Source organism: Ammospiza nelsoni, chromosome 9, assembly GCF_027579445.1.
Source record: "Ammospiza nelsoni isolate bAmmNel1 chromosome 9, bAmmNel1.pri, whole genome shotgun sequence".
NCBI lineage: Eukaryota > Metazoa > Chordata > Aves > Passeriformes > Passerellidae > Ammospiza > Ammospiza nelsoni.
Window position 1 is genome coordinate 14,110,849 of NC_080641.1, and position 24,025 is coordinate 14,134,873.

Here is a 24,025-nt window from a genome sequence, read left to right on the forward strand (position 1 = left end):
ACTACAAACACAGAAAAATAGGAAATGGACTCTTAAATATTTTACCATTCAATTTTTGAGCAAAATCTTTAGGTTTACTACATAAAACTGCTTATTACTTTAACTGTGAAGTTGCAGTTATCACATAAGAACTGGATGGACTTTAACAGCACCTTGTTTTGTGAACTAAGGGTTAAAATCCTGTGAGAAGTCCCACAGCTGTTACTGGCAATTGGGCTTGAGAACATTAACCTAAGGATTCCTGCTCCCCTATCAAGAGTAATTAGCCACTGATTATTTATTCCCCAAAATGGCTGAAGGGGGGGAAGAGGACAGAAGGAAGCATGAAAGTAAGTGTTATCCTGTTATTTGACTTGGCTATTGCTATGATCCTTATTTGCAGCTTTTTTTGAACTGTTGCTGAAGAAAACATGAATTTTTTGTTTGTCCTAAGCCTTTTGTAGAAGTCTGCTGGAATATGAATGATTGCCCTATTGGTTGCCAGGCTATTACAACTAGGAGAGCAGATAATGTTTTAAAAAAACCCTAAACCTAAACAAACAAAAAACCCTACTAGTTTTGTATTGTGTAACTTTCTTGGGCAAGTAGAGGAGTCTATTGTTTTTCTCCTGCTTTTTAGCACTGTAAATGTTATTCTTGGTGTGAAGCACTTGTTTTCTGCATTGATAGCAGCCTGGTTTCTAATCATGCTTTGAAATTATACGTTGGTTTAAATGGCAAGAGAAAATGGTTCTTTTCTGATTAAACATCAGTACAGCAGACTGATGGTTCAGCCTGCTGCCTCAAACCCTTAACTCAAATCTTAGTTCTGATAGCTCTGGAACTCAGGCTCTCGATATCTTCATAGGAAGGGCTGTTTCCTACAGAATGGGAGGCAGGGTTTTCAAACCACTCATGTTTTTATCTAAGGCTTTCAATAGAGAGTACATTTTGTGGCTGGGGTTGTTTGTAAAACAAGGCAAAATATGGGTTATGTAGTGTAGGTGATTGGGTCAGTTACTGAAATATAAATAGGAAAAACAGGCTTCAAGTCTGTCCTGGGTCACTTCTTGCCCTGTATGCCTCAACCATTAGTGACATATGCAACCAGCCTTGCTGAAGTTTGGGTAATTAATGCAGGCCTAAAAAATGTGGTTTTTCTCTGGTAGAAAGATTCTGCAGCCTCATAGCTGGGGATTCTCATGTGAGTTGGAAGCAATGCATGTGTTCCACTATCATGGAGATGTAAGATTTCAAATGTGGGAAGGAAGTGCACAAACACTACAGAAGGCATTTAAAACAGGTTTTCAATCATTATTCTGCTACAAAGGAAGCATTTCATATTTGTTTGCTTCCTGTCTATTTCTGTTCTGTTTTCACATGCTGTCAATGGATCAACATCGTCTGCTTGACTTAATTTCTTTTCCTCCATTCAGAGCCAGATTGCTTAAGTAGCAGGGCCATTGGCACAGAATATCTCTATGTTTTGAATATGAGTGGTGTCTGAAACTTGTGTTCAGCTCCACCCTTCATGCTCTGTTATGCAGTTATATATTGTTTAATGGGAATGCAATTTCACTGTGTCTATGTAACAAAGTTGTTATATACTCTTGTCTTATTTAAAAGAAGAATTGATAATAACATTTCAAAATCTACTTGTTTTGTGTACTAAATATAACTATGTCCAATCTTAACGTTTTCTTCTCAGTTTAAACAAGTACTTGCTATTTTTGCAAGCATTTTTAAGTATAGAGTGATACACTGTTTTACCAATTCTGTGACTTTCCCTTTTATTATAATTTCTTCGTGCTCTCCTTGCAAGCATTTTTGTAGATCAAATGTCAGATTTAGAGAGTTGGTCTAAACAGAGTGACAGATATCAGGTGACGATTTTAGAATTGCCTCCCATTATTCCTTTCTCATAAGTCATTAATATATTGCTGATTTTCAGCAAAATTATTTCAGTGGCAGCTGGCTCTAAGAGCTGGGCCAAAATATGCTCTTAATAGCTCATATCCTAGTGATAGTTATTCTTTATTCCCTCTTCACTGACTCGAAACTTCACTTATCTTTTCCCTTTGAGACTTATTGTTGGCTGTGATAATCTAGTGTGTGGTCTTGGCAGGTTACAAGCAAGTCATGCTTGTATGACTATGTCATTTTTCTCTTTCTCTTTTTTTTTTTTTTGTGAGGGTGCTGAGTGACACCTTTGTAAGATTTTTTTTTATACATTGTTTGAATTTGATTAGACATCTGCTTGCAGAAGATGAAGTGGAAGCTAGGTTGACATGAGACACAGATTAACACTTGTTTTATCAGTTTACACAAGGATAATAACTAATAAAACAGTTGATATTTCAAGTTACTGGCCCATATGTGATTTAGAGCAGGACAGTATTCTGTAGAAAATGCTTATAAATTCTAGACCTGACTGCTCTGGTTGGCAAAACCGTGTGATATTATCAAAAACTGTTTGGTGAACAGGTTTGACTTAGTTACACTATCCAAAACGTTTTCTGATCCTACTGACAAATTTTTTCTCAACGACAGCAAGTCCATCTTTAATATGGGAAGGAAGGTTTTTAGTGCTCTCACTGAACACTGTCTAAAATCTATTATCATTGTTTATCAGCTCCCTGGTACCTCTGGGCAAGAGACTCCTCCTGCTTCAGTGCAGGACTCAATGAGTCCACTGAACTGTACTGAGAGGCAGGTTACAGTGTCAGCAGCAGCTCTTTGGAGGCTTTCCTTGAGGAGATTCTGGTTCTGAGTATTTGGACAAGAACCAAGATCTGCATAAGCAGAAAGAGTGTTTGCACTTATTAATACTGACTACTTTGGCTTGGGGATTTTTCTTGTTACTCATGGTGCCTTTTTTCCTTTTTACTTTCCTTCTAGAGGAATATTCTTCTTCCTACACTTGGAAAGAAAGCAGTTTAGCCAATAAAATTATCAAGGTCTCTGATATAAAGCTAGTATTTATTTATTGCTAGCTCTTACAGATAGAAGATTTTTTGCTATGTCTTATTTCTGAAAGCTTGATCTAGTCTCCCTAGTTTTGTTTGTCTGGATATTTTCAGACTGGGACATCAAATTTCTTTTATTTTTTTCTGTGTTTTTCCAGACACAAAACCATGAAACAATTTTAACTGTACAAAGGAAAAACATCTTCTTTGTAGTCTAAAAGCTTTATATATAAAGCTATTGTAATTTTAGTTCTTTACATGTGAAAGGCAAAGTGAGGTAACTTCAGTCCTGCTACACAGAAGAAAATTGAGGTCAGTTACTGATCTTCTGACCTATGAGCTCCACTGTTCTAACCAAGATTGGATAATATTCCATGTTTCCACCCACTTGGACCAGCTGCATGGATACATTTAAAAAGATGAATATTTTATTTCCTCCCCATTATTTTATTCCATGATGGCCGCTGACGTTAAGCACATATCTCAATGAAGATATATTTAGGTTAGACTATATTGTTGAGACTAAAAGTTGTTAGACTATAAGCTAATGACAGGGACTACATTTCTGAAATACCACATCCCCAACAGTCTCCTTTCCAAAATCTTTTTTTTCAGTGCAGATAAAGTTTGAAATTTTAGGAATACTTAATTCTTCAAAAAGCTGGGTACTTTTGCAGCTTTTTTCCTTTACCATCCTAGGTGTCTTTGCTTTCCTAGTTACAAGGTCACAACTTAGCAATGAGCATTGCTGGCAGATCATTGCAAATTAGTCAACTTGATCACGACACAGAAATAAAATCATGATGTTATTTAATAGTTTGTGACATCACTAATTGCTTGATCCTGCACGAGCACATTATTTTCAAATATTTAAGCTCAGAAGAAAATTAATAACTTCACTGTGGCCTTCAACTGAATTTGATTTTACTTAAAAGTACCATAAATTTATCAGAAATTAATCCAACTGCTTACTTGATCTTTGGTTTTTGATGAAGAAGAGCTTTAGTCTCTCTTTAAATGTATTTTCATTCATATAGAATTCAACTTGCACCCTGAAATAAAAAAAAAAAGAAAGTATTAGGATTGGCTATGAAAGATAATAAATCAATATTTCATAATAACTTGTTTCTCTAATCAGCTATTCATGATATAAAACTGGAGGGACTTATAGTGAGTGTTCAGCCAAAAGCTCACTTGGCTTTGAATGACTAATGTTGAAAGTTTTTAAAAAAGCCCAAACCAAATTAAAAAAAAACCTCACCACCACCAGGCAGAAGACCTTTCATTTATCCCCTTTACATGCAGAATAATTTTCATATTACTCAAACAGTGTACACTGGAAAATAAGAAGGCTCTATGCTTTTGGGACTTTCATTGGATGACCATTCTCCTATTTGCATATTAGTAGGGAAGATTTCCTGGATGTCCAGGTTAAGCCGCCCATCTCAGTTTAACTCCTTTCCTGTAAAAGTGACATTCTAATGATCCTTCTTTTTTCTGTCTTGTTCATATTTCTGTTCAATGTTCATGTTTCAGTCCATTTGTTTGTACTCACCCATCATCACTTGTGTACCAAACAAAACCACCCTCTCTGAACTTGTTTTTGTCACCATGAAACAGTGAGAGCTGAAAGCAAAATTACATTGCGCTCACACAATATTGTACAGAAAATAACCCTCCTCCTGATTATATTAAAGCAACAGGGGCATCTTTCCTCCATTCTCTGAGATCTGCCTGGATATACTTCATCTGTCTGTTCCTCAGTTCACCTAAGTACCACTCATGTAATAGTTACACAGACTAGAAGAGAGAACTGTTGCAGGGACTGGCCAGGGAGGAAGGTGGGTTCCAGTTCTGTAGAAAACCTCGGGCTGTTCGGAGCTGTGGAGCTGCAGCGCTTGCTGGAAGATGAGAGCAGCATTACTCTCATTCTCACTGAAGTCCCTGCTCTGCCCAAATTACTGACTCTCCCTCCCCAAGCCAGTTGTCCCCCAGCAATGAATCTCTACCCAGCACATCTGTGCCTTCCTGAGCACTCAGAGCTCAGCTGGGGAAGGTCTATTATTGCTCAAGAATAAAGTAACACCACATGAGTGAGTTAATTCTCTACATCTCCCTTTCTCTGTAGCTCATCATGTTTTGTACAGCTGCATGTACTTTTTCTGTTCATAAGCATGTCTGAACTTTATTTCAGCATTTCTTCTCAGCAGTCTTTCATCACATAACTGTACGTCAACTACTTGGTTTTATAGGTAGTCATATTCTTCTAGCAGAACCCTCACTTTAGTTTTTCCCTTCTTGCATGTGAAGCCTTTTGCTGAAACTATTTTTGTACAATATATTGTTACCTGTACTGTCTCTCAAACAGTTGTCTATACCAGATATTTCCATACATCTATGGAATTGATGGGTTATTTACTCATGGACTTAGAATGGGTGACATCTCAGGCAATGTGACTTTTCATGCCTGCCTACTACCAGAAGTTTAGGCATATCACTTTGTAGGACAGGGTCATAAAAAGAAGGCTCTGTGATTCACTCAGTGAAGTCAGGTAATTTTAACTAGCCATTGCCTTTGGTGTGTTTTATTGTAGTGTTCCTTACAAGATGGGTAATTACACTACCTCCTATTCAAAGGAAGCACAAGCACAACCTTATTTTTAAGAATCTATTTTCCAAGGAACTTACTGTTATTAATGCAGGGACAGTTTTAGTGGGAAACATCTCCCATGATTTGGCAGCTGCTACATGCTAAGTGTACATACTTAATCTTCAAGGATATATTTCAAGAGGTAAACAAAGAGGCACAAGCTATTGAAGTAAGGGATGTTATTGAAAAGATGCATGGTGGGGTTTTTTTTAACACATTCTGAATTAATCTATCAGCATTCTGGTAAGAAAATTTCAGTAATCACCCGGAAAAAACAACATGCGTTAGTGGGCTGTGATTTAATGACAAAGAGGGAAGAGGCTGTGGGAGCTAATCACCCTCCTATCACCAGCACTATGAATTGCTCTGATGGCCTTCTAACAGCTGTCCACTTGGCTTTTCTTAGAAACCTGTGCTCACAGGAAACTGGGATTCCACAGTGCAGCAGTTTCCATGGCAAAATGGATTACAAACGCTGCTAATGCCACTTCTGTGGCTCCTTCTCTATCGCCTGACTTCTTTAAACTTTAGTAAAAACTGTAGTGGCCTTGTACACTTGCAGAAATACATTATCACACATCTATAATCAATGCACTCTCCTGATACTCTGGCTACCAGAGAATATTTCACTTTGTTTCCTGAAGGTTGCTGTTTACTAAGTAAAGTATGACTGGCTGAAGGAGTCTCTGGCAAGGGCAGAAATCTCTTAATACTGATCTTTCCCAAGACTACTTTTTATTTCTAAGGAGAACCCTCATTCTACTTGAATGTTCCTTACAATCTTTAAATGGTTAATGTTTTACCTCAAGTATTTGCTCTTTTCTGAATTTTTCCCACTATGAAGGGTAGCCTAGAAAAGGAGGGTTTTGGGAACCTACAAAAAATAAATTTTAACCCCCATTGAAATACTGAGAACATTTTGTAGCAGCAGTGGTAAAGGGCTTTAACAAGATTTTCCTGGACTAAATTAGTAAAGGTTAGTAAGGATATTTCAAGTGAGGGAGTGAAGTTCTTGAGATACACTTATATAACACTTGATTACTCTGTTGCAGGATATTTGAAATTTGATTCCAAGCAAATGGCCCACCACACAGATCAGGGTGACAGTACAAACACATGCAGATCACCTGGTCTACAGAATACATTGGGGTTTATTCTGTACTTATAATGTAACTTGAAAATGTAGTTTCAACAATTTGTGCTTCATGTTTATCTTCCTGTAAAAGACAATCTACCCAAACCAGAAGGAAGTCAAGCTGAAGGATAAATATGGGAGAGAAATGGTTGATGAATCTAAAGATTTTGTTTTTGTAGTCAGTTAATAGCTTCAGAATTTTTCAGTGCATGTAGCTGGTATTGAATATTACATGCAAAGCTGCTTTTGGATGTTAAAAGAACAAGTCTTATGTTTAGTCTTATGTTTACTGCCTCTTTCTTCAGCTGTGTTGAAAATGCACAAATATATGATGCACCTCTAGCAAAAACCACTGAAGTTCCATTATTGTCCTGAAAACACAGAGTGGTGTGTTAAAACTCAATACCATTGGTAGTGGCCATCACTAGTTTAAACCCAAAGAACAGAGATGTCACTGAAATAATTTCTAATCTTTCAAACTGCAACAATCATCTTGAAGTACCCCAAGTCCTCACAGCATTGTTATAATTCAGTTAAGATGTAATTTGAGAAGTACATTTTAATGTAATACAAAGTATAGCAGGAAAATCCTAATTCCTGTCAAGGACACTAATGCAGAGGATTGCTGATGGCTGTAAAACATTGGGACCAATCTCTCTGTGCTCTGCATTTTTCCTGCATTTCCCATTACTATTTACAATGTCATTCTAACCCCATAGCCACACTTTACTACAGTAGCAGTATTATCTTCCACCCTCAAAGCTACAAATTGTCTTCCTTTTATGTTAAAAACCAGATTTGGCAGAAATAATCACTTCACAAATGAAAGTATGAGCTGGATTTCTCACTACGTGCATGCCAAGAGCGGTAAATACTTATGTTTACTATTTATTGATGTTGGAATCAAGAAAAGGTATTAAGTGTATAAACAGAGCCAATCTGAAGTAAAATACTTACATTTATTTAAATCTGTCATTTTGGAAAAGGACATCTCATATTTTTCCTACAAAGAAAGCCTCAAAATAGGAAAGGAATATGGAGGTTTTTTATTTGGATTTGGCAATTCAATATATGTGAAATCCTGTTAGATTTCAGACCTGAAAGCTTATTATATAGGCTATAGATGGGTGCTTAAAAATTAAGCACCTGAACTGCTGAAGTAAACTGCTATTATCAGATCTTACTTTACTGCAATAAAAAAGGAAATAGGTATTTTTTTCTTGCAGCTTGAAAAGGATTAGTGTGTTTTAAGGATGACTGTCATGGGTAACACTTCTATTTGAAGTTTTGCAAGTTCTGGAGCACTCAGAACTCTCTTTTAAAAGCACAGTAAGCACACTTACTGAAGGTGTTTGCCATGCACTGTGCTGGTGAAATCGAACTTTTGCAATATGGTCCTGCACTTTCTTAAATATGGTTCTAACAAGTTCAGAGTACTTAACACTGACAGGTATAAGGGCATTTTCTGATGGGGATTTTCATCAGTTTAATAGGAACAAGCCAATAAATATTTTCAAGAACTCCGCAGAACTGTGTTTGTGCAGTATTGTCTTGTAGATTCTTTATGATATCTGACACTGGGAAACTACATGACAGAACACAGGTTCCACAGGGATTTTTTAGTTAGAAGCTCCCTTTCATATCAGTGAATCTGAGTTAGTGATGTTTTTCCAGGCATATCTATATTCACTGGATGATGTAATTGGATGTTAACATAACTAACAGATTTATAGATACCAGGTGTTACCAGTGTCACTGTAAATAATTCTCTGCTTTAATGAAACAGAAATAGCATAAGCTGAGTTAATAACAAGCTATAAAATAAAGGATTAAGGGTGCATAAATAATCTCAGAGATCAGAACTGTATCTTATGCTCAAATTCTTTTTAGTGTCTCCCTTCCATAAGTGCTGCTTTGATTGAAACAAAGCTAAGAGAGCATGAAAAAACTGGCCAAACCAACTTTTTCAGGTTGCACACAAGTAAAAATTTGTATCTGCAACCACAAAAAAACACTTTCTATGTCAAGGCAAACTTTTCCTTTACTTAATTGTTCAAACATCAAAATGCTAAAATATTCAGCCCTTAATTTTAATTATCTTCCTTACAATTTAAATGGTACATGTGTCCCTTTTTATGGATATAAATAGAAATGTATCTTGAAATCTGAATGTAGCCAGCTTCATGCTCCTTTTTGCAATCAGTTACATAAAACTGTCTTTGTGAAACCGATACAGGTCTATGGCAGCAATTTAATATTACAGCAACAGAGAGAGGAAATGACATTATCAAACATTTCTGTGGGGAAGATCTCAATTTTTTCATTCCTTTGAGGGAAAGATTTTTAAGACAAAGACTAACAGCAAGAGATGAGACTCAGCAGCAGGTAGTATGCATGCTTTTCAATCAATTAATAATACTTTTGTGTTAATCCCTTATTCACAGACTTGCACACTCAAAAAAGGAAATTATCTCAGTCCTGCATTCATGAAAATCCATCAAGAATTCACCATTCTAGTAATGGTGTGGTGATAAAAAGAATGAGCTTGCAATCTGTAATAATTGTCATTAGAAAATTTGTTAAAGAAGAAAATACTATGATGCTTTACTATGGGAAAAGAAATCTTTAAGTAGTTTCCCTCACACTCTTGACTTTTTACTGCAAATATACTTTTCTGTTGCAAGCCTATTAGCTGATGTGAGAAAGTTAATAAAACAAATGTGAATGATGCATTAAGAAACAGTGCACTTTGAAGCTCAAGTTTCAAAGAAAACCAGTGAAGGAAGATGCTTAGTAGATTTTCTAAGACTTTTTTTTTTTCCCATACAAGGTGAGGAAATGGATATTTTAAAATATTTTTATTGCATGTAAAAATAGCTCTTTTTAACTTCTGGGCAAAAATACTTCACATGTAGGATACATCCAGCTCAGAGCTGCTGCAATGAAAATCCATTATGCAAGGCTTTTTTACTGGCTAAGTCTGAGTAACAGGATGTGCTCCATGAGTTTGATTCCAGGCACTGCTCAGTTTTATGGAGTTGTGCCAATTAACCAAACCTGAAGAGCAGGATAGTTAATTTGTTGCCTTTTTTTTTTTTTTTTCTTTTTATAATAGTGTCAACTATTTTTCAAAAAGAGACTTGAAAGGAACTTGTTGAAATCAGGTGTTCTGTGATAACTCCTTTCTGCCAGCCTGGGTTTAACTGCATTAGAGCATTAGGATCAAAATACAAAGTAACCCATTGTAAGCTATTTTTTGTACTCTATTGATCTGTATCACAGCTGCTCATCCCTCATCAGTGGTTGATCTAAAAGACCCTTCCCCTGCAACCCCAGCACCCTCCCTGTCCCCTCTGTGATGGGTGAGGCACACACAGGGTCAGGCAGTGTGCACAAACATCTCACACACACAAATTACTGTTCTTAGAGTAACAACACGTCTCAAGTTGTGCATTTAAAATTTAACAGTACTTTCTACTACAGGATTTTAATGCTGAGTGCTGCACACCTTTCATTTGGAGCTGTTTATTTTTGCTTACAAAATTTCTGTGTGTATGTAATGTTACCAATTAACTGTTACCTCAGTAAGACTCTTGTTCTCTCAAAAAAAAACCCTTAATTATTTTCCCAAGTAGACACAGCTGTGTCTATCCTGAAAAAAGTCTGCAGGGTCAGGGGTGTTTTAAGGAGTTTGGTAGCCCTCCATCTATTTGCCTTCTTGCCCCCAGTCTCTTTCTTTGGTCATCTGAAACCTTTTCCCTGCCACTTCATCCATGCTCAGAGTCCACAGTTCACTGTCCACAGTCCTCTCATCCCACCTCCTCCTTCTTCCTGTTCATCCATCCAAATTTTAAGAAAACTTCCAGTCCCTTTGTCAACAGTTCCTTTTCTCTAGTTCCTTGCAGATTTCTCCCTTTCTTTCTTCCTCTGTGGACTACACAGTTTGACTATTTGACTTGAAAACACTGAGGAAATGGCACACTGTCCCACCCAGGGGGTTTTTTCTTTGCTCTAATTCCCTGCATGGACCTTTGCTTTCAACATATCTTTCTTCTTTACACTCTCACCATCTGGAATTGTGACTTGGACTCTGTAACTTCACTATTCCTGAAGTTATCATTTCATGACTTTGAGAAATCTGTCTTTTGAGATGTTTAACTTTTCTCTCCTCTTGAACTATTCTCTCAACTTTAAATCTACTTCTACTATTGCATATTAGGATACCCAACAGATATCAAGGCTTTAATAAATAAACTCTGCAGCACTACCTAAACGCCATGTGGGCATCTCGTGGTGCTATGGCCCTTAAAAATCCTTCTTCCTCAAGCTCAACAGAAACTTAATGGTGACCACTTGTAAAAATATCCACTCTATGTCCAAAATAGATGGATGGTAGTGATGGAGTTGAGTCACTCCTACCCAAACATGTGATGTTATTTCTCTGTAGATTTTATTTTAATAAGTTTTGATTCAATTTGCCCCCTATTTAACACTTTTCTCTTAGAAAACAAGCAGTAAACATGATGAGGGACATTGTCATGGAGATTATCCAGATAAAGATAGAAACAGGTGTTCAGAGAAATAACAGCCTCAAACTGTTCTGGTAGATTTTGTTATGCCTGAAGAATTACATGAACAAAAATCTTAGAGACTCATTGCTTACTTTAGATATGGCAGTTTACAGGTCCATACACCTTTCTTACACAAAAGGAATACCTGGAAATGAAATGTGCCATCTTTGCCTTTTTTTTTTTTTTTTTTTTTTTTTGGTTGGTTGGTTTGGGGGTTTTTGTTGTAGGTGTAATAGTCCAGAGCTTAAACCAGCAGGAGACACTGTGTGAACTCTGGTCTCCTGCTAACAAGAGAAAGGATAAACCCATGTCTTAACATTAGGGAAATGCTGAGCAAACTCTTCTCACTTTGGTCCCTTGCAAGTGACTCCAGTTAGCCTCTGATTACCACAGAAATTCAAATCACTATTTACTTAAACTCTACTTCTCATCTCTAAGTCTCTGACTGTTATGCTACTCCTCTTCAGTAAGTTATCTTTTACTTCTCATTTTTCAGGATCTTTTAGTTCTCATTTTTTATCTTTTCAAAACCAGCAAGTAGAACAAGGCTGACCACCTTGGTATCCCCACAGATTAGATGGCTAATCCCAGTTTTATTTTTACTTTGAAATAAGATTAAATTTTCTGAAATCAAAGCAGAAGTAAAGCAGAAGGAAGTAAAAAAGCAGATGGATAGAAAAAATTTTTTAAAAGGAACAAAAAAACTTTGTGGGTGAATCCCAATCTGTCATTTTTAAGTATCACGTGACCAAGTGTAAAATATTATATTAAGTAAGACTTGTTAATATGTTACCTGAAATGAGAACTCTCTTCCTAGCAGATTTGATCCAATCACTGAGATTGAATGTTCCACTGAGATGGAACATTCTATTCACTTAAAGCTGAGTAAAATAATCAAATAGTAAACATATTCAAACTAGGTGTTTTCAAATTACATAAAGCATTTAATTAGTATTTTTCACCCAAAATAAAGGTAAATTTCTTTCCATGTCAACTGTACAATGTATTTTACATTGTGTATTTTACATTTAACTGGGAGGTCAATGTGATATTCAATAGAGCATATCTATATATTGACTCTAATATAATTCCACAGCTTTTTATTGTCACCATCTTGTTCTATTATTACTTCTGTTTGCTAGCTTTTGTTCTTTTGTTATTTTTTACTGTATTATGCTAGTTATACTTGGCAGTCTTCAATTATAGCCAACAATTTATTCAGTGTTTCCTGAAACAAATGCACAGTACAATTATATCAAGTCAGAAAAATGTATTTCAAAGGCTCTGGGTTTTTTTTCCAAACTCAAATATTGGGATTTAGTAATTTAATCTACAATTTTACCTTATAGGAGGATTATAGGGGAAAATTATAGGGGAATATTAGCCGTACCTACCCAAAAGGAAATGGATCTTTATGAAAAATGGTCTTTAACTACAGCATTCAGTGTGAATTTACACAATCTTATATGGAGTCTTTCCCACTGATTAACATTTCATAAGGAGAGAAATTTCAGAAATGCAATGTTCTAAGATAGAAATGTCAACATGTCATGTCAAAAACATGTCCTTTTTTTTCCCTCTGAAGATTTTGTTCAATGAGGTAATTGTATTTTATATTTTCTTTACAGTTGTTTAAGTAGAAAGTAGACTCAGTTTTTCCAAGGGAAATGCATTCATCAGCCAAAGTATTGTTTTGTTTTCATTTCAATTTTAACACTATCTGGGATTTTTGACCCAATTAAAACAGAATGTGCCTTCTATATTTCCTGCGATGTGATAGTAAGATGATGCCTCCAAACCTGACTCACATAATTCCCTCAAAAACTATTTACTCTGCTGCAGAAAAAATCTTGCAGGTAAAACCCATCTCCAGTGAAAGTTTGGTACTCAGTCTACAACTCACCCATGCCCATTTTTCTGCAAAGGCAATCCAGGTGCAAGCTACATTTTCAAATACGAGTGGACTTACTGCCACATCACAGGAAAGTAGGCAGTGAAATTCCTAAGACACAAGAACCTTCACATATTTAAATCTGACTTAACCAGAATGAAGTTTTAGTCTTCAGTGCTCTTATCTGTAGTCTGTGTGTGCAGTCTCCACACCTGTGATGCATCTTTCTGATTATTTGACTTCTTGGCTGTTTCCTTCAGCTCAGGAAAGACAAGTGCTCAATTTCACTCCCTGTTATCACCTTTGCTACTTACTCCCTTCTTCCCATCCCTAATCCTCACAACTTCCTCTTGCCACCCCCTAGCTGTCAGCACAGTTTGCTTTGTCACCTCCTCATCCCCTCGGAGAGGGATGTGATGGGTGTGGAATAGGTGCCAAAGCTGCTCTCCAGGGCCCTCTGCAGCAGAGCAGCTCAGAGCAGCTCATACAGCACAAACAAGGCTGGCTGAGATGTGCTGTGTGCAAGGTAAATCCTTGTACATATCTCCGGTGCAGTGTAAACATGTTTATTTATATAGGACTGGCAAGTTAAGATTATTGTACTTCCACAGAAATTGCCTGAAAACTGTGCTTGACAGGTGCCTTGTAGGGCAACAGGGTGTAAATAGAAGTCTGACAGTCCAAATCACTATTGCAGCAGAAATTCACAAAGGCCAAAATGATAGCACTTATTATTTCTCCAGCTGTGTCTTTAAAAACACCCCACAACTAGAAGATAAACAAACAGAAACATAAAAGTATGAGAAAAAAAATGTTACAAAGGAGTCATAGTGAGCAACCACCACAAAAAGGCTTAGGCACAGGTTGGTGGAAACAGTAGCAAAGCCTTATGATGCAGCAAATAAAAGCAGCTGCCCATGATTTCAGTGTCTGTAGTAGCAAGCACACAGTGTCATCAGGCTCAGGCTGCTGGACAGAGGGCACAAAGTTCCCTTTCTCCTGCAGCCTGCAGAGCAACAAAGAGCAGCCCTGACAGGAGGACAGGACCAAGCCTTGGGCTTTGGGTTGAGCCTGCTATTAGAGAGCTGCTGCCAGAGCCTGGCAATGCAGAGGGGTTCAGAACACCAAGGGTATGACTGATCAACTTGTAGGCAAGGACATACATAGTTTGGGAAATGTCTGTGCTTGTGTGTGTGTGTGTGTGTTCAGCATACACTCTTTTATAAGTATATATTTAGGATCTCTGCAAAAGCAGCAAAATCATTAAGGAATAGTCAGCTGTATGCTTTCATTCAATCATCTGTGGGATGTTTATCAGGCTTTCAGGAGAGTCATCTAGGCAGTTTTTAGTTTACAGAGACAGTAGCTATTTGATTTACATTTGGAACTAGACAGGTGATTATTTATGAACATGTCGTTCACTGCTCTCAACAATGCAATTGCTTGGCAGCTATCATGAAATCTATCAGTAGTGACCAACCAACACTTGATTTGCTCATTACCAGATAAAGCACCAGTACAGATTCACGTACAAACCAGACACAGACTCCACATCACCCAAGTCAGGCTGTGCTGACTGCTGGCAGACAGCAGTAGGCACATTGTCAAGTGAGGATGCTGGTTTATGACCAGTGGAAGAAGCTGCCATCTGTACAAGTGAGGGAGAGTGCCTCTGCTCACACCCCTACAAACGGGTGACTTCTAGATTAGTCTGACTGGGACTTTGCTCTAACTGGACACTGTCCATATTCTTTCCTTTGGAGAATTTCAGTCGGATCAGTTTGGTGATCAGACTTATTTTCATCATTGTGATTCTTACACCTATGCAAAGGTAGGGCAGGAGTAAGCACTGTGGGACAGTGGGAAACTGTCCCCTGCAGACCCCTAGGGCACTTGCAGTGTTTGACTTACAGTGATTGCAGTCTCTTCATACTGGTGTAAAAGAAAACAGAAATTTGCTGCCACAATGGACAAATTCTTAGATTTCCAAGTAAACAAAATAAGGGGAAGAAAGGATGGATGGGAAGGCAACAAAAGCTCTGCTCTAGGATTGTGCAGGGTGATGTTCATGGAAGTGCATTCCTAACTGTGATCACAGAGGTAGTTTTTGCAGAACGCATCACATTGTTACTTGACCATGCTAACAATCATCCATTCAAAGCCCTTTTCACAAACACAAGTTACTAAGATGCTACAAATACTTCTCTGCAACCTTTTCTTAATGACATTGCCTATAAATGTTAACTAACAGAAGAGCTCCAGAGCACATTTTAGCACTTCAGAACACAGCATGTGGATCACTTGGGTATCGCTGGGACAATGCTGATGACTTGTTTCAATAATAACTATATTGATGGTAAGAACAAAATTAAGATAATATGGACATTTGTGGAAATGAGATGTGTTGATGGAGGGAAATGTTCAGAATGGAAGTAAATCAGAATGAGGCTATATTAAAATCAGCAACAGTGTGTTACTTGCTCTGCTCTTACAGTATTTCCTTTTGCCACTTACCACTGTCTGCTAAATAAATGACCAAACAGACCAGTTCATTCTGCTAAGTAACAGACTAAGTCTGCCTTTGCGCAGACTCCCTTCAGTTTTTAAAAGAAACCTAATTGAGGAAAGACAAATATGGCTGGCAAAAAAAATATTGTAAGAGCTTTCCCCCTTTTAAAAATGGCATTTAGAAAATGTAGAATCGTAAATTTCAGCTGTGTAAATTTTCAGCATCAACTGAAACAGCATTCTACACTGCTAGGTTACTAAAATAAAGCATTCTGTAGTTCCCTATTTCAATTTGTAGTGTTTATGCCTGTAAAAGGATCAATTTTGATTTTATAGTCAGCAGTGCAATTCAGACGTACAAGTAAGAAGGTGCACAAACAGTGCCCCCAAAAGGAGGCTGTTACAGGTCATATTTTTGTGCTAAACTGATTCTGGAGGAGCTGCAGATAGCCAGAGTCAATAGCTAAATCCCCTGTCCCACACTAGTACACAAACACAAATCTACACCTGAAGGCTATTGAGCCACTGCTCTGCCCAGGGGACGGCTGGGTTCCATTTATTGCTGCAATCTTGGCCCTTCTTCCTGCATTCATTCTTCCACTTTCATGTTTGCTATCTTCAAATGTCTTTAGAAAACCAAGCCAACCTCAAAACCCTCTAACAGTGTCTCTCAAGTGTCATTTATCTTCCAGATTAAGGGCTGCTCACTACCCTGAATTTTTCATTGTTCAATTCATATTTGATCCATAGATCCTGGTCCTGTGCCCCATCTACTCACTGCACACGGCTTGACTTCTGCCCTACTCTTTTTGAGAGGGGAATCCTGTGCTGCTCTCTTTCTCTACAGTGTCTAGGCTCCAATGCCAGACACTGGGTTGACATATTTTGTAACCACAGCATTACAGATAAGAATAAAGTTAAAAATAGCAGGTAAACAAATGCACGGCAAAAGACAAACCAAAATATTCTCATAATGTGCATCAAGATGATATAAAAATATAAGTACTGATTAGCATGTCAACAAGAGATGAAAAAAAAATAAATGGCCCCCATGCCAAGATCTACAAGGTGGATTAGCCTGGGAACAAACTAAGAATGAAGCAAATGACAGATATAAATAGACTATGAGCTGTAGCACTCTGCTCCATTATGAGATAATTGGAAGAGATAGATAAGGGGGAAGTCTAAAGTGAACATCATGTACTAAAATTTTTATAAGGCATTTCAAAAGGTTCTCTAGAGGTTGATACTGAAGGTAAAAAATCACATGCTCATACAAAGGAAAAGAAGTAAACAAGACAAAAATTAAACATGTTCTCATATATCATAAAGTGAGTGCCTATGATCAGTAAAAATACTGTAGAAACATGCCATTTTTTGTATTTTTAATGTAATAAATCAGCTTAAAAGTCACAGAGGAAAAGAACATACTGAATAAGAAGGTAACAACTTGAAAAAAAAATATAGCACAAACCCCTGTTTCATAAAGGCATGTACACATAGAACAGAGAGCCTTCTAGTAGAATAAAACAGGTAACTTATTGACATAGCAAAGCAGAGGCTGGCTGCAGCTATAAAGCAGAAATAAAGCAAAGCAAAATTAATCTTTATTTGCCTTGAAACCAGACAATAAGAACACTAAAGCAACAGCATTTAATAAATATTTTTCAAATTGTATACATCTACTTAGTTGAACTCAAAGGAATTGTAAGTCAATATACTTTACTCTCTTTCTATGGTGTGGATATATTAATTGTTTAGGTAAAAATGTGTTCATCAATATTTATTAACCAGACTCTGACCTCTGTGCATCTGGTCACAGAGATGCTAAAAAGACTATATACAATTGCCCCCTAAGCAGACATATATTCTGCTACATTAAATGAGATTTTTGCTGTTTGTCTCACCACAGGCTAAGAATTCATCTTCATATCTCATGAAGCAGGAGCAGAGGTAAGAACTTGGATTTTTGTGCTCACTTTTCAATCTTCATCTCTTTGTTATAAGGAAATTAGTCTACTTCAGTAGCTTTTCAAGCTCAGGTTTCCTGATATTCTACTGCATGCACCCTTTCCTAGGATTTTATCTTGCAATGCAAGTGGAGGGTATATATTTTTAACAAGGGAAAAGAAGTATGAAAATTTTCCAGGATTGTGCAACTTGGAAAATCAAACAGTTCCAAGGCCTTTAATAATTTTTCTTCCCTTCCTAATAGCTCTATGAATCTTTTTCTCCTGGTACCTCTGTGACTGAACTAAGGGCCTGAAATTGCATTGTTACAGCTGGAAGGCTGAAAAATTTTCTGAAAGGCAATGCAAAGCTTAGGACTTGTAGTTTACCAACTTCACTGGAAGAGCAGGAAAACAATGGTTCTGTTGCTACCTGCATTTTACACATCCAATCCACTCATTTTATCACAGGCACTAAGAGCAAACATGCCCTTCTCTTGCATGTCTTTGATTGTAACCCCTGCTGTAGCCTGGGCTTCTCATGTTGTCTGTGGTCTCTTGCTTATTTCAGCACTCTACTCTTCAGCTCTAAAAGGTTTCCACAAAAAACTACAAATAGATAAAAGTTATACAATCAGGCTCTCATACCTCAGAGTGCTGTGAAATGTACATCATAATCAGTAAAATGTGAATGAAACAGTCTCAGTTAAAATGATGGAGTGTAAAATGCCTTGTCTTCAAAATGCTCCAGATTCTTATCACTAATGAAGCTGTGCAATAATGGCTGACTTGGGGGAATTTGATGGGAAAGCTGCAGCCAATTCAGTCTAGACTCAGAGATTAAATAAAGTAGTCTACCTGGATTTTTGGTTTTGTTTTCCTCAGAATCTTTTTTTTTTTTTTTCCCCAATTCTGCACAGTTGAAAAGGAAATTAGTATAATTCATCAACAGAGTAATTTTATTCCAGTTGACGGTATTGAACTATTTTTCCTTTGGATACGGAAAAATGTGTCTCAGATATATTCAAATATACTATTAAATAGCATTCCTACTGTATTTATTGAGTCTATCTATGCCAGTATTTCAGCATTTATCCAGCAATCCCACTTATGCTGCCATATAATGGGTGAGATGATCAAATACCAATGAGAAATTTTCTATACCTCTCTGGCTTTTGTCTATCGTGCCTTTAAAAATCACCAAATTTTCAGTTAAACTACTGAATTAACTTTAAACACATATGACTACATTTTTTTTATTCTGAAGACCAACTTGACATGTAATTTTTTTTTAATGCTTATCTTTGTAACATTCTATCAAAATCTCAGCAGGACTTCAGAGTAAGATTTAAGTCTATGGTTAAAGAGCTACGTAGTAATTTATGAGAGACTTCTTTGTAAGGTTAATGAGAGCAGAACTTCCTCTTGGCTACCTAAATGCCACCTACTTTAATCCTAGCTTATTTCTGATGATAAATTACATTTTAAAGTAAAGTTTTACACACAAAAGAATATTTCAGTTTATTATTTGGCGCTGTAAACTTCAGCCTGGGGTACTTTCCAAATTAAAATAAGTGAAATTAAAGTAAACACTGGTCATACTTTGGTTCTTAATTAGTTCCCCAGACTCCTGATCCTCCAAATTAGCCAGTTTATATTCTCTTGAAATAATACTTGAAATGGGATCTGGTGCTAAGGTTTGTAAGAAAACCAAGTGCTGTAATATGCAGTTATTATTTTTGTATCTGCTTGTTGTTTAGCATTGGACTTGTAGAGAGGTTGTATTTACAGAAGCACCCAAAGCACCTCCATCCTCAGAATACTGAATAACAAGTTTGCATATTCTTTTCAACATTTTGACTGATACATGTCTTATCTGTGAACCTCTCAATCTCCTAGAATATTTTTAGATTGTCAAACACTGGTGGCTAAGCTGTCACCTGAAATATTCTATTTAGGAACTGACAGTGTGCATTGCCATTTAAAATATAGAAAATAAGAGGGGTACACTGGCAGAATGCCCCATGAACCTCAATATATGGTAGCACAGGATGGTTTCCAATTATACATGGAATGCATATATTCCAATTCCAACTATTTATACATGCATCCTAACTCTGTAGGGGCTGAAAATGTAGTCATGCATTTATCAGGACTCATTTATCCAACTGAGACTTAGAGTAATAAACTATTATTTACATTTGATAGTGAAAAATTCAGCACAAAATTTACTGGACTTTTGTTTCAATTGTGTTTCTATTTTACCTATTATGCCTATATTTATTCTAGTGATAAAGGCAATTGAAGCCAGCTTTGAGGTTTCCATATATAGGGAATTCTCTGCAGTTAGAGCTGCTGCCTTAATAAGTTACACTGGATCAAGGTGCAGTAAATGAAGTTGATCAGAAGTCATGATACTGTATTGCCTGGTACTTCAATGGAAAAAAAACAAACCCCTTCTACTAACACTAAGACCCATGAAATGAACTGCTCTTTAGGAGAAGGTGGTAGTCAACATGAAAAGATGAAAATCTCTCTGCAAATTACTTTAAAAGCAGTTTATAGGTGCCCCAATCCTTCATAACTGTCAGGACACTTTCTGGCTAACTTTCTTCATGTAGATTTAGTAGGTGTACAGTATTTCAGTGCCACATAGGGAATACAACTCTGGCCAAAACAATAATGTACACTAGTGATGGACAATTAGTACAAATGCACTTTATGCGACATGGCATCTCACAGGTGAAACACTGGTGTTTGGCTTTCAGAGTTTCATAGTTTCAACTATAGATCTGTTGGAGGTGGAGTGACTAGGAAAAGAGGAGAGCATGGCAAATAAGGAACAGAGTTTTTGGGCTTTTTATTTTTCTGTAAGCAAAAATACCCAAAACAATACACAATGAAGTTTCATTTTTAGAGCTCTTTCTTGATTCCATTCATAGCCAGCAGTATTCCCAAAGGAGAAATATCACTAGCTAATAACAGCACTCTTAAAGGTAATGATATTATATTTTTACTATTTTTAGAGTTTTTAGTAACTAAAAATATTACACCATTATCTTTTGGATCATATTCCAAAATTATGTACTGACCATTGTCACAAGACACGCAGGAGCATGGAATAACATTACATGAGGTCATCTAATTTTTCCTTGTGTGTTTATTTCTTCTCCAAGCTCCATTTTTCCTTCTAGCTGGAAAGGATTAGGTAGGATGCAAGTTAATGACATCACAGGCAATACATAAATTTAGTTTAAAAACTTAAGTCTTTTTTTGCTGTACTCTGCTCAATTCCCCACCTGTCCACAGGTTTACTTAGATTAAAAATATTTGTTTATTACAGGGCAAGAAATTATGGGAGCCATGCCTGATCTGGAAGGGAAAAAGTCATAAGAAGTCAAATGAAATTTGTCAGGAACTTCCCACAGACACCTTAACAAGCCTAGAAAGAACTTCTCTGAGATTCCATTTTTAGCTGAAGTGTTAAAAAGTGAAAAAGAAAAAAAAATTATACCACATATGCTTTTTACACATGCCCAGGAGCAGGGTAACTTTATAAAAAGGAGTGTCTTTTTAAAGTTACATATTGAGACAGTCCACATATGCAATCTGGAAACACTTAGACAACACCCCAAAATATGCCATTAGAATGCCAACAACTCTGAGAAGTAATACAGGGCTGAATATCAGATTATAGCAATTTTCCTGAAGTGATGGGAGCTGTGCACAAGGACACGTACACAACAGGAGTGTATTTAACAGATAAATACAAAGAGAAGGAGCATTCAGCAGACTCAGGAAAAGACATAAACCAAAAGCCCAGTGTTTGACAGGAGGTGTCTCTCCTGATGCTTCCCACAGAGACAGTGTCTGCTCTCTTCCACAGATGAAGGTTGTGGAGACTCCACTTCCTCTACCAAATCATCAGGAAAAGAGTGCTGATGACATTTCCTGTGATGACTCCTTCCAAAAGAATTGCACCTTGATACGTATCTGTCTTTATTCTCTAGTATTTAAAGCTGCTTTGGCTCCAATGATGACATCCAGATGGAGGATAAAATATGTAGGATTTCTGAATACTTGCAGCTTCACATACGTATACAGTGCAACATACCTAACAGTGGATGGGAATTGATTCCTTCCTTTCAAATGCAGCCTGATGCACAGATATTATTATTGTTTTACATGGAAAAAATTACAAAATTTTCATATAAATTATAAATGTCTCATTAAGGAGTGGCAATGATTCAAGAACTCTGAACGCTTAATTGAACAAGTGCTTTAGAAGTCATTATTATCTCTAAAATGTCACCTGTCTGATACTGCTCTCTCCACAGCTAACAGGGTACACATAATTACTTACTTCATATAAATCTCAGTCTCCTTATTCAGAGTGAGCTATTACACTTCCTGATTAATCATAAGGCATGGTTTCAATTATCTCTTCATTAGTTTTAGAAAAATATAAAATATCAAATTTCACAATATTTTAAAAGTTTAATTCTGTCATCTTTATTCATATTAAATAACACTTAGTACTCTCTGAAGTAAAATGCTGTTCATCCGTTTTATGGCTGGCAGAACAGTTTGCCCAGTATTTAATTTTTCAGAATAATGACGTCAGGCTTTCAAAATGTGCCTTGTGTGTGCTTAGAAAATCATTTAGCAAGTGCCTTCAGAATACCGGCATAGTCAATGTAAACACTATTTTTTTTTTCCCTTAAATATAACTTCCAAAATGAATGCATAAATTTCAGATTTTGCTGGCTTTTTTGACAGGTTATTTAAAATCTCTTTAGCTAACTGTATCAGTGAGGTGGGTCAGGACAGCTGTTGTTCTGTCATCTTGTTTGCAAGTCTGACCTGCCTTAGTGCTGATCAGATTTAGGTGGGATATGTGGGGACAATGAGGAGAGAACAGGGTGTATGGATGCCAGGAGGTCTGACAGCCAATTCTCCAATGTCTAGGGTGACACAAGAAAGCACAGTAATATTCCCAGTATTCCCAGCTCTCTCCATCTGGCCACTTCTGTCACTGTAAAGTGGCTCTGCCATCCCAGAAAGGGAAAGAATTTCTAAATGCTCAGTTCAGCTAAGCCTGAAGTCAATAGCAGCAGGGTGCTACACAGCTCTGTGTCCTACTCATCTGCCTTAGAAGAAGACATCCATCTTGTAATCTTGATAACAGTGATCTTCTAACAGCTTGTTCTTATCTGAAATTAGGAGCAAAACCGGAGGTATTGCACAACACTCTCAGACCAGCCCATGCTATATCCCAGCAGAGTGCCTTGTAGAGGCTCCTGAAATTCTCTTCTCTCCTACACAGTCAGAGGTACTTCCTCCATAATCTGAAACATTCCCAGCAGCCAGCCTTGTTCTTCCTACATGAAATGCTCTGGCTACATCACACTGAAATCCCAACATTCTGAATCATCAGCTGAGCTGGTCACAGTGACTGCCACAATTAATTGTCTCAAATGGATTCATAATGTTGCATGAATCTAACTCACTTTGTTGTTCTTTTCTGAACTCAAACTGTGATTTGTGAACTGCCAAAAAAATAGGAAAAAATGAAGGGAAAACTAATCAAGACTTTAACTCAGTGCATTTTGAATGTTGTTTGTACCATTTTAGCTAAATTGTAGTTTTCTTGCAATCTGTGGTCAGTGCTGGCACAAAGATAAATGATCACGTGGGTCACTGAATGCAGTCCTCAGTGTCAGTGAGATACAGGATATCTGCAATGGCTCTGGTGAGATTAGCTTCTCTCTGATGAGAATTTTAGGTGGGTGAAAAATATACTTAGATTTTGATAGTCTTAATAAAATGAGGTTGACTAATCAACATCTGCCCATTACAGAGTAGGTTACTCTACTTTTTGTGTTTGTATTATGTTCTTTGAATTACTACTGAGAGAGCAAAACAGTAATTAAATGTTTTGGATAGGACATTATCTACAAAAATTGCTTTTCAAAAGGTATTTGTTGAACTGAAACCCCTTTGAACAATGATCAAATTCTAGATTGCTGTACACAGTGAAAACATAGCTTGCTCACTTCTCAAAAGGGTACATTCAGCTAAATATAGAGCTTAGCCTTCAGTCCCTCTGTTAGAGCTGTCTCTGCTCCATGGTGAGAACTACAGGGCAACAGTGATATGTGACCAGTGCCCTCAGCTCCCTTTGAATTTGGTGTGAAGATGAAAAACTAAATCCCATTCCAGGGTCAGGGAATGTTGTGTATCAACAGCTTTAATTCATAAGTGACAAGCATAACCACAGTTTTCCATTTGCAGTGCAGCTTGTTGGGGTTTTTTCCCATGGGCATTTGGTTCAGATTGGGTTTTGGTAACCCTGGTTCTGTCTGCATTGCAGTTT

General features: G+C 37.0%; 1 protein-coding gene and 1 long non-coding RNA gene across 2 annotated transcripts in view; one reads left to right on the plus strand and one right to left on the minus strand.

Annotated features, from left to right (window-relative positions):
- Nucleotides 1-24,025, minus strand: part of KCNT2 (potassium sodium-activated channel subfamily T member 2) — a 115,298-nt gene that overhangs the window by 83,479 nt on the left and 7,794 nt on the right. Inside the window, exon 2 of the mRNA XM_059477944.1 lies at nucleotides 3,918-3,997. Within this exon, the coding sequence (XP_059333927.1) occupies nucleotides 3,918-3,997 (80 nt within the window). The remainder of the gene's footprint in view (nucleotides 1-3,917; nucleotides 3,998-24,025) is intronic.
- On the plus strand, nucleotides 275-22,434 carry LOC132076690 (uncharacterized). Its single transcript, XR_009418957.1, has 3 exons — nucleotides 275-329; nucleotides 17,613-17,653; nucleotides 20,993-22,434. It is a non-coding gene; the product is annotated as an uncharacterized LOC132076690 (long non-coding RNA).